The 16,935-nt window shown below is 36.6% G+C and overlaps 1 protein-coding gene across 1 annotated transcript; it reads left to right on the top strand.

Moving 5' to 3' along the window:
* Positions 1 to 12,322: 12,322 nt before the first annotated feature.
* On the top strand, positions 12,323 to 13,476 carry LOC127131361 (uncharacterized). Its single transcript, XM_051060287.1, has 2 exons — positions 12,323 to 12,463; positions 13,125 to 13,476. Exons 1-2 carry the CDS (start codon positions 12,399 to 12,401, stop codon positions 13,474 to 13,476), a joined length of 417 nt encoding a protein of 138 aa, XP_050916244.1. The 5' UTR covers positions 12,323 to 12,398.
* The last annotated feature ends 3,459 nt before the right edge of the window (positions 13,477 to 16,935 follow it).

The raw sequence follows: 16,935 nt of genomic DNA, 5'->3' as shown, positions 1-16,935 counted from the left end.
ATGGTGGAAGTTTACATCTATTTTTATTTGTTCTTTTGACTTTTAGTATCAAGTGCTGATGAGTAATTAAGAGTCACTTTCAATGACTAATCAATTTTTTATTTTTAATATTCTCTCCTAATAAATGGAATTACTTCAGAAAAATATGCTTCTACAAACACATTTTTAAGCTTCATCAAAGAGTTCCCTCTCAGGAGCAATTCTTCTTGGGAAGATAACTTCCACTTAACCATGCTTTCTTTAGAGTGAAAAAAGACATTATCCAAGAGAACAACAAGAATATTTTTGGGAAGTTTCTTCCCACCATTCAACTTCTTCACTCTTTTTATAGCTGGTTGAGCACCAAAACACTTTCATCTATAATGTCATACAAAGAATCATTAACATTATCTTTAACATTTAACTACATAGTGGGTTTATACGATTTTCATTTGGGCCACAAAGTCTTTACTATCAAGCCTAATAATTGCTTAAAGTCAATACCGCACAAACCAAGACCTTAGAGGGCCAATGAGGGTTTCCAAACTATTTTGAAGAGGGCCAATGAGGATTTCTAAATGCGGTATAATACGCCAAATCAAGACCTTAGAGACAATCTTAAAGAGAACATTACATAGACTAATGGATCTAACATCACCAAGACATTGAGGTTCTTCAGTTTTGGGGATAGAAATATAAAGTTATTTTGAGATTTGCTTAAATACAATACTTAGTAGATTATGATCTTAAAGAGTAGGATCATGATGAACAACAAGATTATTAGCTATCACATATTCTCGTCAATTTTGAGTGGAACGCAAAGCAAAGTTAAAATTATTCTTGATAACAATTGTTTGCCATTGAGACATGGTGAAACTAAAAATTTCTAGTTGGATTCTTGGAATGTAATACCTTTATCTCAGAATGTCAATATCTCTCAAATTTTTAGCACTTGCTGAAATCAAAAGTCAATACTTTTTGGCGTACACTCTATACAATTCCTCTTGAGATCTCAAATGCATATTCAACTTTGCTTTAACAGTTTCAAAAGTTCATTGTTCCATTAGATGAAACCAAAATAAGTTTATTTGGAACCATTGAACCTCACATAAGCTATCTCTTAAAGAATCATTTTTTTTCCAAAAGCATGTTGGTAACAATATTAATTGGGCCAAGAATCTTTGGAACCAATCCATGTCTCGTACTAAACCTGCAGTGATATATTTATGAGAGACTCATATCAAGAAGACATTCAGGTTTCTGCCCCATAAGGCATCGTCCATGCGGGACCTTTGTGTCATGAGGGACTCACCCTTAGGAAAGAATGTACAATACCATTATCTCGAAACTAACCACTTGGACAAAGTCACACAGTGACTACATAGAAAGTAAGTAGTCAACAGTCTCCTCTAGTCTTAAGGGGAGCATTTACCACCCATTAGGGTTTCTTGAACCCTAGGCCCAAGGGTCTCTATCAATACATCTTCTTTAACTAGAGAGGATATATTATCACACCATCAGATTTTGAAGAGAGTTGGGGAAGTGGCGTATCGGATAGCTTTACCGCCGTCGCTTTCTAATCTGCATGATGTGTTTCATGTATCTCAGTTGAGAAAATATATTGCAGATCCTTCGCATGTTGTTCAGTTGGATGATATCCAGGTGAGGGATAATTTGACCGTTGAGGTGTTGCCAATTCGGATAGATGACCGAGAAGAGAAGACCCTGAGAGGTAAGAAGATTGCTCTAGTGAAAGTTGTTTGGGGAGGTCCAGCTGGTGAGAGCTTGACTTGGGAGCGCGAAGATCAGATGAAGGAGTCGTATCCGACTCTATTTGCTTGAGGTATGTTTTCGAGGACGAAAACTTCTAAAGTGGGGGAGAGTTGTAACACCCCAAATAAAGTAAAAGAATTATTTGATTAAGTTGATAATATTATTTTATTAATTAATTAAATAAATTGGATTATTGGATTTATTATTATTATTATTATTTTGGAAAATATATAAGTGGGAAATAAGAAAAATAGTCTCATTTTTGGGAACAGAAGAGTTTTACGTGGAAGTTGAGAAGCTGCAGAGAAGGGAGAAGCGGTAGAGCAAAGGCGGAAGAGTGGAAAAGCTGAAGAGTTGAGTTGCCGAATTATCTCAGGTAAGGGGTCTGAACCTTATTAAACAATAATATGCGAGCATTTTCATGATTTATGTAGGATTGTTGATGGACTTTGGGGATTTAGGGAGATTGGGAAAGTTGGGGTTTATCGTCGTTTAAGGTTATGATGAATAAGTTGAATTAAGCTGAAATTGAATCCGTAGTTGAGAGTATTGTGAAATTCTGAGCGTATAGCTTTTACAGATTTAGAATCGGAGGTCCGGAAGTCCTCCAACGGCGGAAAAAAAATGCGGAAACTCTGCATTCTGCCTTGTGTTAGCGCAGGAACTGCTGTTTCGTCTGCGTTAACCGGTTAACCCATGGTGTTAACCGGTTAACACTGTTACAATTTGTGAATATGTTGAGTTTTGCCTGCGTTAACCGGTTAACCTATAGCGTTAACCGGTTAACACTGTTGCGTTTTGCCTGGGGAGGTATTGTTGTCCTGCGTTAACCGGTTAACGCATGGTGTTAACCGGTTAACACTGTTCCAGTATTGAAAAATGACTAATTTTTATGTTGAAATTGTGATTTGGCCTATTGTGATTGATTGTGATGAATCCATGTGTTAAGATGTAATGTTGTTGTTGTTTTGTTGAGTTGTATGTCATGCTATTAATGATAAAGATAACATGATCATGTGATGTTGTTGTTGCGATGTTGATTATGATGCATGTTTGGTGTGCATGCATTCATGAAAGGCCGATGCCTAGTGATGAACGGACATGAGTTCCAATGATGTTGTTGACTCCGGGCTTGTTGAGAGGCTTGGTTCCTTATGGGGGACCCGGATTCTATGGTGATGAATCTGGGAGTGGTGATCCTGTAGTGGTCACAAAATGGGTATACCGAGTCGTGTTGAGTCATGCATGGGTGTGTGCATTGCATTTGATATGTTGTTTTGTTGATGTTCATGAGTATGTTGATTATGATGATTATGATGAGCTGTGTTGGCATATGTGAAATATATTTATGTTTATATTTCTGTCGTTATATTGTTATTTAATAATGTAATTCTCACCCCTTCTGCATGTGTTTATGTTCATCTATGATGAGCAATGTGCAGATACAGCGGAGTAGCTATTGTTGAGGTTTGAAGAATAAGTGTAGAGTTATTCTACGGAGTCGAGTCAAATGCTCTGGTCATGTGACACCGGGGTTATGGGATTCGATAGATAATTACATTTTATTTATGTTGTTTATGATGGATAATTGTTGAGATGCTTTGTGGAGATCATGTTGACACATTATTATAATAATTATGTTGTTGTCCGCTGCGAAGTTTTAAATCAAATAAAGAATATATTTTATGTTGTGATGCGAGAAATAACATGTTGTATGAAATGTAAACTCTTCTACATGTTGTACTCTGATAATATATATAAATATGTCGTTTGGGTAGAAGGGTGTTACATTAGTGGTATCAGAGCATTGTCAGTCCAGTCGAGTCATAATGTGATGTTTTCCCTGTTGGTCGATTAGTGGAAATGACACTGTCGATATTTAACGGTTGTGGTTGTGTTGTGCAGAGTATGGCTGGGGAAAATGACCGTGCGATTGCTGAGGCTCTGGCTGCTATGGCGCAGGCTATGCAGGCGCAGCAGAATCCGCCGGTCGACGAGTTTAAGAATTTGGGAAGGTTTCTGAAGAATAACCCTCCTACATTCAAAGGGCGCTATGATCCGGATGGTGCTCAGATTTGGCTGAAGGAGATTGAGAAGATTTTCCGGGTGATGACGTGTACTTAAGCACAGAAGGTGCAGTTTGGTACGCATATGTTATCTGAAGAGGCTGAAAACTGGTGGGATAACACTCGCCAGAGAATTGAAGTACCAGGTGCTGAGATGACTTGGGAAAGGTTCAAGACGGCCTTTCTGGAGAAATATTTTCCTGCTGATGTGCGCTGTAAGAAGGAGATGGAATTTCTAGAACTGAAGCAGGGTAACATGTCTGTTGCTGACTACGCTTCGAAGTTTGAAGAGCTGGTGCAGTATTGTCCTCACTATAATAATGCTGATGCTGAGGGATCCAAGTGTGTCAAGTTTGAGAACGGGTTGCGTCCCGAGATCAAACAAGGCATTGGTTACCAGGAGATTCGTAGGTTTCCTACACTGGTTAATAAGTGCAGGATATTCGAGGAAGATAGCAAGGCTAGGACTGCTCATTACAAAAGTCTTAGTGAGAAGAAGAATAAGGATCGTGGTGGTCCTTATGCATCTCCGAATGGTAAAGGTAAGCAGAAAGTAGTAGATGAGAAGAAGCCAAGTGGGGGAGGATCTTCCATAGCTGGTAAATGTTTCAAGTGTGGCGAACCAGGCCACCGTGCTGATAGCTGTACCAAGAAAGTGCTGAGATGTTTCCGATGCGGTCAGACTGGTCATAGAGTTACTGAATGTAAGGATGCTGGTCCTACATGTTTTAATTGTGGCGAGAAAGGTCATATCAGTTCGCAGTGCTCGAAACCGAAGAAGGCGGCTACTGCAGCTCATACTACTGGTAGGGTGTTTGCTCTGAGTGGGGCTGAAGCTCCTAAAGAAGATAATCTGATTAAAGGTACTTGCTTGATTAATAATGTTGAATTGCTTGCTATTGTTGACACTGGTGCTACTCATTCGTTTATTTCGTATGAGTGTGCGACCAGGATTGGTGTGATTATGTCGTCCCTAGGCGGAAGTATGGTGATAGATACTCCTGCTAATGGTTCTGTGAAAACTTCGGTTGTCTGTCGAGGTTGTCAATTGACGATCTTCGAGAGAGAGTTCGTGGTGGATTTGGTGTGCTTACCCTTACACCAAATCGATATTATTCTGGGAATGAATTGGCTAGAATTCTATGGCGTGTTTATCAACTGCTATAGGAAGACGGTACGGTTTTCTGAAGTTGGTGAGAATGATGAGGCAAGATTTCTATCTGCTAGGCAGGTGGGGGATTTTGTGAAAGATAAAGCTCAGATATTCGCTTTATTTGCGTCTCTGCAAGCGGATAAGAAAGTGGTGAGTGTAGATTTGCCTGTTGTCTGTGAATTTCAGGATGTGTTTCCGGAGGATGTAAGTGATTTACCTCCAGAACGTGAAGTTGAATTTGCCATTGACTTAGTACCAGGTACGAGTCCAGTGTCGATGCCTCCTTATAGAATGTCGGCAACTGAATTAGTTGAATTGAAGAAGCAACTTGAAGAATTGCTTGAGAAGAAGTTTGTGCGTCCAAGTGTTTCTCCTTGGGGTGCACCAGTATTGTTAGTGAAGAAGAAAGAAGGTACGATGAGGTTGTGTGTCGATTATCGGCAGTTGAATAAGGTGACTATCAAGAATCGGTATCCATTGCCGAGGATTGATGATTTGATGGACCAGTTGATTGGAGCTCATGTTTTCAGTAAGATTGATTTGCGGTCGGGTTATCATCAGATCCGAGTGAAGTCAGATGATATTGCGAAGACTGCTTTCCGTACGAGGTATGGTCATTATGAATACACTGTGATGCCGTTCGGTGTGTCTAATGCTCCAGGTGTGTTTATGGAATATATGAATCGTATATTTCATCCGTACCTTGATGATTTTGTGGTGGTGTTCATAGATGATATATTGATATATTCTAAGACGGAAGAAGAGCATGCAGGACATCTGAGAATTGTTTTACAGGTGTTAAGAGAAAGGAAATTATATGCAAAATTATCTAAATGTGAGTTCTGGTTGAAGGAAGTGAGTTTCCTTGGCCATGTGATTTCGAGTGGTGGAATTTCCGTTGATCCTGCTAAAGTGGATGCTGTATTACAGTGGGAGACTCCGAAGTCTGCTACTGAGATACGCAGTTTTCTGGGGTTAGCTGGTTATTATCGCAGATTTATTGAGGGCTTCTCTAAGTTAGCATTGCCGTTGACGCAGTTGACTAAGAAGGGTCAAGTGTATGTATGGGATGCAGCTTGTGAAGCGAGTTTTGTTGAGCTGAAGAGGCGGTTGACCAGTGCTCCAGTGTTGATCTTGCCTAGTCCTGGTGAGTCCTTTGTTGTTTATTGTGATGCTTCTTTGATGGGTCTTGGTGGTGTTTTGATGCAGAATGGTAAAGTTGTAGCTTATGCTTCTAGACAGTTGAGAGTTCATGAGAGGAATTATCCTACGCATGATCTAGAACTTGCGGCTGTTGTATTTGTGTTGAAAATGTGGAGGCATTATCTGTATGGTTCCAGATTCGAAGTGTTCAGTGATCACAAGAGTCTGAAGTATCTGTTTGATCAGAAAGAGTTAAATATGAGGCAGAGAAGGTGGTTAGAATTACTGAAGGATTTTGACTTTGAATTGAGTTATCATCCCGGTAAGGCTAATGTAGTTGCAGATGCGCTGAGTAGAAAGTCTCTACATATGTCTATGATGATGGTTCGGGAGCTTGAGTTAATTGAACAGTTCCGTGATATGAGTTTGGGTTGTGAAGTTTCCGCTGATAGTGTAAAGTTGGGTATGCTGAAGTTGACTAGTGGAATTCTGGAAGATATTCGGAATGGTCAACAAGTTGATGTCGCTCTAGTTGATCATATTACTATGGTTAACCAGGGTAATGGTGGTAATTTTGAGATTGATGAGAATGGCATCCTGCGATTTAAAGGTAGAGTTTGTGTTCCTGAGGTGTCTGAATTGAGAAGGAATATTCTTGAAGAGGGCCATAGGAGTGGATTGAGTATCCATCCAGGTGCAACAAAAATGTATCAAGATTTGAAGAAGTTGTTTTGGTGGGCTGGTATGAAAAGAGATGTTGCTAAGTTTGTGTATGCCTGTTTGACTTGTCAGAAGTCAAAGACTGAACATCAGAGACCGGCAGGTATGATGCAACCTTTGAAGATTCCTGAATGGAAGTGGGATAGCATTTCCATGGATTTTGTGACGGGATTGCCGAGGACGGTGAAAGGTAATGATTCTATTTGGGTGATTGTGGATCGATTGACTAAGTCGGCGCATTTCTTGCCGATGAAGATTAATCACTCTTTAGAGAAGTTGGCAGAGTTGTATATTGAGGAGATAGTGAGGCTGCATGGTATTCCATCCAGTATTGTGTCTGATAGAGATCCCAGATTTACTTCTAGATTTTGGGAAAGTTTGCAGAAAGCGTTGGGGACTAAGTTGAGGTTGAGTTCAGCTTATCATCCTCAGACGGATGGTCAGACTGAAAGAACTATCCAATCCTTGGAGGATTTGTTGAGAGCTTGTGTATTGGAGCAGAGTGGTTCTTGGGATAATTATTTGCCGTTAGTGGAGTTTACTTATAATAATAGTTTTCATGCTAGTATCGGTATGGCTCCATATGAAGCATTGTATGGTAGGAGGTGTAGAACTCCATTGTGTTGGTATGAGTCAGGTGAGAGTGTTGTACTCGGACCTGAGATTGTGCAGCAGACGACTGAAAAGGTTAAGATGATTCAGGAGAAAATGAAGATTTCTCAGAGTCGTCAGAAGAGTTATCATGATAATAGGAGAAAGGCACTTGAATTCCAAGAGGGAGATCATGTGTTCTTGAGAGTTACTCCGACGACAGGTGTGGGTAGAGCTTTAAAGTCTAAAAAGCTTACTCCGAGGTTTGTGGGTCCATATCAGATTTTGAAGAGAGTTGGGGAAGTGGCGTATCGGATAGCTTTACCGCCGTCGCTTTCTAATCTGCATGATGTGTTTCATGTATCTCAGTTGAGAAAATATATTGCAGATCCTTCGCATGTTGTTCAGTTGGATGATATCCAGGTGAGGGATAATTTGACCGTTGAGGTGTTGCCAATTCGGATAGATGACCGAGAAGAGAAGACCCTGAGAGGTAAGAAGATTGCTCTAGTGAAAGTTGTTTGGGGAGGTCCAGCTGGTGAGAGCTTGACTTGGGAGCGCGAAGATCAGATGAAGGAGTCGTATCCGACTCTATTTGCTTGAGGTATGTTTTCGAGGACGAAAACTTCTAAAGTGGGGGAGAGTTGTAACACCCCAAATAAAGTAAAAGAATTATTTGATTAAGTTGATAATATTATTTTATTAATTAATTAAATAAATTGGATTATTGGATTTATTATTATTATTATTATTTTGGAAAATATATAAGTGGGAAATAAGAAAAATAGTCTCATTTTTGGGAACAGAAGAGTTTTACGTGGAAGTTGAGAAGCTGCAGAGAAGGGAGAAGCGGTAGAGCAAAGGCGGAAGAGTGGAAAAGCTGAAGAGTTGAGTTGCCGAATTATCTCAGGTAAGGGGTCTGAACCTTATTAAACAATAATATGCGAGCATTTTCATGATTTATGTAGGATTGTTGATGGACTTTGGGGATTTAGGGAGATTGGGAAAGTTGGGGTTTATCGTCGTTTAAGGTTATGATGAATAAGTTGAATTAAGCTGAAATTGAATCCGTAGTTGAGAGTATTGTGAAATTCTGAGCGTATAGCTTTTACAGATTTAGAATCGGAGGTCCGGAAGTCCTCCAACGGCGGAAAAAAAATGCGGAAACTCTGCATTCTGCCTTGTGTTAGCGCAGGAACTGCTGTTTCGTCTGCGTTAACCGGTTAACCCATGGTGTTAACCGGTTAACACTGTTACAATTTGTGAATATGTTGAGTTTTGCCTGCGTTAACCGGTTAACCTATAGCGTTAACCGGTTAACACTGTTGCGTTTTGCCTGGGGAGGTATTGTTGTCCTGCGTTAACCGGTTAACGCATGGTGTTAACCGGTTAACACTGTTCCAGTATTGAAAAATGACTAATTTTTATGTTGAAATTGTGATTTGGCCTATTGTGATTGATTGTGATGAATCCATGTGTTAAGATGTAATGTTGTTGTTGTTTTGTTGAGTTGTATGTCATGCTATTAATGATAAAGATAACATGATCATGTGATGTTGTTGTTGCGATGTTGATTATGATGCATGTTTGGTGTGCATGCATTCATGAAAGGCCGATGCCTAGTGATGAACGGACATGAGTTCCAATGATGTTGTTGACTCCGGGCTTGTTGAGAGGCTTGGTTCCTTATGGGGGACCCGGATTCTATGGTGATGAATCTGGGAGTGGTGATCCTGTAGTGGTCACAAAATGGGTATACCGAGTCGTGTTGAGTCATGCATGGGTGTGTGCATTGCATTTGATATGTTGTTTTGTTGATGTTCATGAGTATGTTGATTATGATGATTATGATGAGCTGTGTTGGCATATGTGAAATATATTTATGTTTATATTTCTGTCGTTATATTGTTATTTAATAATGTAATTCTCACCCCTTCTGCATGTGTTTATGTTCATCTATGATGAGCAATGTGCAGATACAGCGGAGTAGCTATTGTTGAGGTTTGAAGAATAAGTGTAGAGTTATTCTACGGAGTCGAGTCAAATGCTCTGGTCATGTGACACCGGGGTTATGGGATTCGATAGATAATTACATTTTATTTATGTTGTTTATGATGGATAATTGTTGAGATGCTTTGTGGAGATCATGTTGACACATTATTATAATAATTATGTTGTTGTCCGCTGCGAAGTTTTAAATCAAATAAAGAATATATTTTATGTTGTGATGCGAGAAATAACATGTTGTATGAAATGTAAACTCTTCTACATGTTGTACTCTGATAATATATATAAATATGTCGTTTGGGTAGAAGGGTGTTACAGGATATATTATCACACCATCAGCATAATGTTGAAACACATAGAACCTCTTACCTCACGTGAGCTGACCATCTCTCACCACCGTAAACATCATTGTACAGGGTCTCTCACCATCATGAGAAAGCCTTAACCATCCTTAAGTACAAAGGTCTATGAGTATCCCCTACTCGCGTAGGGATACTATGCACTCATCTACTTTTTGACAAGTACAATATCGTCCACCGTGGGGTTTCAGTAAAACTAAAAAGAGTCATACATTGAATTACAATTACCACTCATAACCACCCTCTTTCCTGTACCTAGACATCCCCAAACATGGTCAACGGGAGGGCTTCATCCTATACGCCGGTGGTAGTAGTGATGCCAATGCCTTAGAGAAGATGTGTGTCGCTATGGATGAATTTATCCGCCAAAACCAGATCTTAGAGGACAAAGTCCTCCACATCTGACAACACCAACAAGAGACCAAACCCATAGAAGAGATGTAAATGTTGGGCCCCTACCATTTTTAGATGAAATATGGGAAGTAAATGTCCCTAAAGGGTTTAAGCCTCCATCTTTGAAAATGTTTGATATGCATAATGATATCTATGAATATGTCGCCTCCATCAACACTCAGATGGACATAATTGGAATGCCTAACTCCTTCAAGTGCAAATTGTTGTTTGGAATCTTCTCCAATACAACCTTGCGATGGTATATTGGTATGCCTCGAGCCTCCATCGCTAGTTACCAGGAGCTGATGAAGAAACTAGTACACCCGTTTGCTGCTAGAAGACACATGAAGATGCACATCACCAGTCTATTCAACATAATATAAGGCCCCTCAAAGCCGCTGAGGGATTACCTTACTCGCTTCAATGAAGCTACGACAAAGGTTGTCCCATAGAACCAAGAAATGTTCACATAGCCGTTCCAAAACAGTCCCAAGTCGAAACACTTTAACAAATATCTCAAACAGAAGACAGTCTGTTCATCGGCAGAGATGGTCACTGTAACACCCGAGACTGAATAGGGCGGGGAGTGGTTGTAACACCCAAGCCTAAAGAGGACAGAGAATGGTCGCCCGAATTCATATCGAAATGAGAGGATCATGAGGTTGTGCAAATATGAGATTGCATGGTTGAAAGAAGACGTATAAGGATTGATTGGTACTACATATACCAATAATGTGCATCTTCTTTTCAATAGACTAACAAATAAGAACTTCGTAGTTAAGCATGTTTGGCTTGGAGTAGTATTTGGATGAGTGACCTTCTAAGAAGTTTCTCGAAAAACGTGAGAGTGAGGATAAAACAATGTTAAAAATACCTATGTTGATTTGTGGGGTCAACCGGTAATCCTAAAAGCAATCTTGGAGCGTTACAAATGGTATCAGAGCATACATCTCCCAGTACGATGTGATTCAGGGACAAATCAAGAGAAAGCTAGTGGGCATGTAACACCCGAGACCGAAGATGGGGAGGAGTAGTCACTCGAATTCACATCGTATCGAGAGGATCCTAAGGCTGTGCAGGTATGAGACTGCATGGTTGAAGAAAATCTTATAAAGATTGATCGGTACTACCTATATTAACAAGATACATCATATTTAATTTTTTAGATAGTTTCTTCTTTCTTTTTTTCCTTTTTCTATTTGTAAAAAAAAATCTAAGCATTTTTTTATAAAAGTAAAATTAAAAAGATGAGACATTTGTCAAATTTTGAAATAAAATTATAAAAATATTTTGGTTGTTATTGTTTTCTTAAGTCCGAAGAAGATAAGAGATATGCACATTTGGGTTTGACTCAAACCAATCAGGTTTGATCGAATTCGCTTTATATAATCGATTTTGTTACATATGAATATGAATTTTAATACTATGCTTAAATGTCTACCACATATTATAATTTTTCTTTAAAACACATATAAAGATGGAATTAATTAAATTTATTAATATATAATATATTGATATGTATTTAAGATTTTTTAAATATTTAAAAATTAAATTATACAGTACTACTAAAAATTACCATCTTATAATAAATTCATTTTTGTTAATTTATCAATAAATATTAAATCGTGCACATTACCATCTGAAATAGAGATCATTTTGCATTAAAATTTATTTAAAATATTTTAAAATTTTAAATAATTTCTTAAAAAACTTATATAAAAAAATTATAGTAAAAAGAGATTAATTACTATGAACTGTCAGTGTAAAATGTTTTACACAATTTATTCATCACCATCAGCCGTTTGAATTATTTTATATATTTTTAAAATAAAAGTCATACTATCAGTATAATCATTTAAAAAAAATATTTAAATAAAAATTTTATTTGAATTATTTTTATAATCTTCAGAATCACACGTTGTTAGTTGTTACACTTCTCATTTAAAATCGATTCAACAGAATGAAAAGAGGCCATGTGTAACAAATTTAAGAATTTCAGTTTCCTCTTTTATGCCACCAATAATTACTAATTTGTTATATTCACCTAAATATTAGCAATAATAATAAAATTATAAATACCTAATCCATCACTTAGCAACAGTTTAACATCTCTATAACAGTAAACAAATCTACTTCTCTTCTGTTATTTCTCACAAAAATTTGAAAGTGGCAACGCTCTCTCTGAATTCAAATTCAATTCATCGATCAACAACAATGTCAATTGAAGTGAATTTCTCTGATCTTCATTGTCACTCAAAAAACGCTCCTCTTTCTCTTCAGTACGTTCTTTCCATCTTATTTTTATCACCGTTCTTGAATTCTAGATTGTTATGTTTCTAATGCATCACAAAAGATTAACAATGTGATTAATTTATAATTTAGGTTACTTTTACGTTTTTTTGAATGTGTAGGTATATGAACAATGGTTATTCCTATTTTCTTTTTTCGTTTTGATTTTGATTTGAAATTGAAACTTTGGTTGCATATATGTTGATTTTGAATTTTGATTAGAATCTTTGGTTAATTAAAATCATAATCACGTCGATTAATTAGGTTTTAAAAAGTTATTAATCTCGCAAGGATTAATTAGGTTAAATTATTAGGGTTTCTTTTCTTCAGGAACTTGATGATCAAGACCTAAAAAATTGTACATTTTACTTCTTAATCAATAGTAGTATAATATTGCTTATTCTTTTGGTGCCTTGTTTTGATTATTTGAACAGTGAATATACATACACTCATATAAAAGTTTTAAATAATGCGATTTTGGTCGTAGCCATGTGAATACGATTCGTTCTTTATCATAAAAACTGTAAATAAACAGTGTCGTATCGATATAGTTTTGGTTTTCTGCAATTTCTCATGTTTTTTCTGCACTTTTCTGTTATTTATATCCTTTGTGGATCCACTAACTATGTATGTGGCTCATGTTATTTTCAGAACTAGCAAAATGCAGAATATGCCAAGTGAAAACAAACCATTGAAAGATTCGAAGAAAAAGGCTCCAGTTTCTTGTGCTCAAAATCAAGATGGAAAGAAAGTGTTGAAGGAAAAAAAATCTAACATGTGTTATTGTTCACCAACAACTCATGAAGGTTCGTTCAGGTGTAGACTCCATCGACTCAGTGCACCAAAGAAATCGGATACTGAGAAAACCAATGTGAGATGTGTAAGGTTTGCACATGGGATAGTTGCATTTAAGCCTCAACTGTCAAGGTTTGGTAGAATTGCTTCTGCTAAATGGGGATCACATGATAGTTTGATCCAACTTTCTAGGTTGGGATCTTCTTAAGAAATTAGCTTATTTGGATTTCCATCATGTTGAGATTTATTTTTAGGTTGATCTCAAACATGGAAAATTGGAAATAGTTAATGCTGTGGTAGCTTCAATAGGTTCTGCATATAATTTTCACTTTTCACTTTTTTTTCGTGTAAAGGTTTGGTTTGAATTGAGTGAAATCTTTTCACTATCACTTTTATTTGGATTCTGTAAGTTTACATATATTTTGATTTCTTCTTTTTGGCTTTTAGTATCAAGTGCTATGAACTCAATAAATATTTTGGAATCATAATATTTCTTCTCTTTTAAAAACATTTTGTTTCAGTTGGTTAATATATGTTTGAAAGTGACATTAATTTAATGAGAAGTTTCGGAGAAAAGAAAAGAACTTATAATTATTCATTTAATTATATATGAAAATATTATATACTCCCCCCTTTTAAAATATTGATCTTATAATTTTTTTAAATATAATATTATATTATTATTTTTGTATAATTGTATCTTTTAACTTATGCGAGTATTAATTCAATATTATTCTTTTTCTGTTATTGGTCATGGTGAATTCATCAATATATAAAATCTTGACATCTTAAAATCTTTTGAAATAATTTCATTCTTTTCACTTTTCTTCACTTCACTCAAATCTTTATAACTACAAAGTGGATAAGGTGATGCCCATCCGATTAAAATTGTCTGTCCTATAATAATATAGTAAGAAGAAGGGACATCAATAATCAAATATCCGATCTTAATTTCTTTTGACCCAGTAATTGGTTAAACAACCAATCCCTGAAGAAGGCTTTCCCGGAATTTTTCGCAACGGCTGTTGATCCTTATTGCAGATGACTCTTATTCTAGCTCTGTTGATATCACAGCTTCGAATAAATTAAGAACAACTTTAATATTATTGTGGAAGTTAAAAGTTCCGTCAAACATTCAAATGTTCATGGACGAGGAGAATAAGAGTCATCTGTTCGGAGCTTGCAAAGTGACAAGAAGAATTTAGGCGGCAATAGATAAATGGTTGGGGGAGTCAAGTGGAATTATCTTTTGAGTGTCTTTTTGACTTTATTTTTCATTGTCATCATATGAAGGAAGTGATAATGAAAACATAATTTCTTTGATTATATGTTAGTCACTATTTGATTAGAGAAATGAACCAACTTACTTGTATCGAAAGCCAACAGCACCACAAAGATAGTGAGTAAAAAATATTTTGTTGAAGAGTGTCAATGGCATCAGGATGGTGAATAAGAACGTTATGTGTGGTACAAGAGTTTGGAAGTAAGAAGAACTTCCACTTGAGGGGGAACATTGTGGACTCACACTTGAGGGGGAATGTTGAAAATGTAGCAAGTGTGAGTAGTGTGGATAATAGTCCCACATTGGCTAGAAATGTGGAGACTTGAGCATTTATAAGTGAGAGAATCCACCCATCTATCACCTTAAGGTTTTGGGTGCATATGTAGTGTGTCTCTCACAAAGGTGTTCTTCCAAAAGAAGAAGTCTAACAATGTTCAATGCTCTCTTACAAAGGTTTTGGGAAGTCATTTCTTACTTAATGGATTGTTTCTCTTCTTTTTTCTAATAAATTTATTTTTGCAAGTAAATTTTCAGACAAAGACACCATTCGTGTAGACAATCTAGATGGTTCTCATCAAATATGATGGATGTGAAGGATGTTAATATCTTTCTTCATATAATCAGCCACCATTGAGGAAAAACTAAATGAGAGACAACAAATGAGCAAAACCATGAGAAAACTTTAAACTGATAGTAAATTTTGGTTTTGTTAACAAGTGAGCAAAACCATGAGACAACAAATGAGCAAACCCATGAGTACTATGTGTTGTAGTCAGCTTTGGCGTAGAGACATCCATGCAAAAGAAAGCCTGAAGATTCTTTTCAAAGAAATTATCCAAGATAAAACTCGAGTTTTCTAACAAGAAAATCATCCTCGCAAAAGGCTATGATGGTTCTTTACAAAGAAATCAATCAAGGAACAACACTGGAGCTTTCTAACAAGAATAACATACAAGCTTCTAGGAATTCCTTAAAATGAAGAGTCATACATGACTTTCTAGGAAACATAAGGAAAAACAAGGTAATAAACCTCTTTGTATGTGTCAACTAAGTTGGACTTTAACCATAAGCATTGGTTACAACCAGCTTCTAACGAATTAGTGCCAGTTACAACTGGACTTTCAAAGATGAGGCCAATGACAGTTGGACTTTAAAGGTGTCAATGACAATTAGCCCTTTCAAATGATGTCGGTGAAAACTAGACTTAGGTACTAATTACAATTGGATTTTAAAACTGAGTGCCAGTTATAACTAGACTTTAAAGGTACCAATAACAGTTGTATTTTAAAAATGAATGCCAATATCAATTGGATTTTAAAAGATACAAGTGACAATTGGTTTTAAAGACGATGTTAATAACAACTGGATTACCAATGACAAATGGATTTTAAAAATGAACTGATTACCGATAACAATTGGACTTATAAAGAGTGCTAGTAACAACTGTACTTTAAGTACCAATAATAATTGGACTTTGAGAATGAATGCTAGTGACAACTGGACTTTGAAATGATACAAGTGACAACTGGATTTAAAGATGGTGCCAGTAACAATTGGAATTTAGACACCAATAACAATTGGACTTTGAATGATGATGAAATGACAATTGGACTTTGAGAATAAATGCATGGTGAAAACCAGACTTTGAAAATGGTGCTAATGGCATTTGGACTTTGGATGCCAATGACAATTGGACTTTGAATACCAATAACAATTGGATTTTAAAAACGAGGTGATTGCCAATAACAATTAGACTTGGTAATAGCACCAGTGAAAATTGGACTTTAGAGATGCCAACGAAAATTGGACTTTAGATACTAATAACAATTGGATTTTGAATGATGACGCCAATAACAATTGGACTTTGAGAATAAATGTGTGGTGACAACCAGACTTTGAAAATTGTGCCAGTGACAACTGGACTTTGGATTCCAATAACAATTGGACTTTGAATACCAATAACAATTGGATTTTAAAAATGAAATGACTGCCAATGACAACTGGACTTTAGGTAATAACACCAATGACAACTAGAGTTTAGAGGTGCCAATGACAATTGAACTTTTCACGGTGCCAATAATAATTGGACTTAGAATACCAATAACAATTGGATTTTTAATAGAAGTGCCAATAATAACTGGACTTAGAATGATACTAGTGATAACTAGATTTTGAAGATAATGCCAATGACAACTAGACTTTAGGAGACAACAATGACAATTGGACTTTGAAACGATACCAGTGACAACTTAATCTTAAGGGCACCAATAACAATTGGATTTTCAAAATAAGGTACCAATGACAACTAGACTTTAGATATCAATTCCAACTGAGTTTTAAAAGCATATATTAGCAATAAATAGTCTTTGAAAATGATGCCAGTTA

The sequence above is a fragment of the Lathyrus oleraceus genome, chromosome 3 (assembly GCF_024323335.1).
Source record: "Lathyrus oleraceus cultivar Zhongwan6 chromosome 3, CAAS_Psat_ZW6_1.0, whole genome shotgun sequence".
Taxonomy (NCBI): domain Eukaryota; kingdom Viridiplantae; phylum Streptophyta; class Magnoliopsida; order Fabales; family Fabaceae; genus Lathyrus; species Lathyrus oleraceus.
The sequence above is the reverse complement of the archived record's forward strand: the minus strand, read 5'-3'. Positions and strand labels throughout refer to the sequence as shown.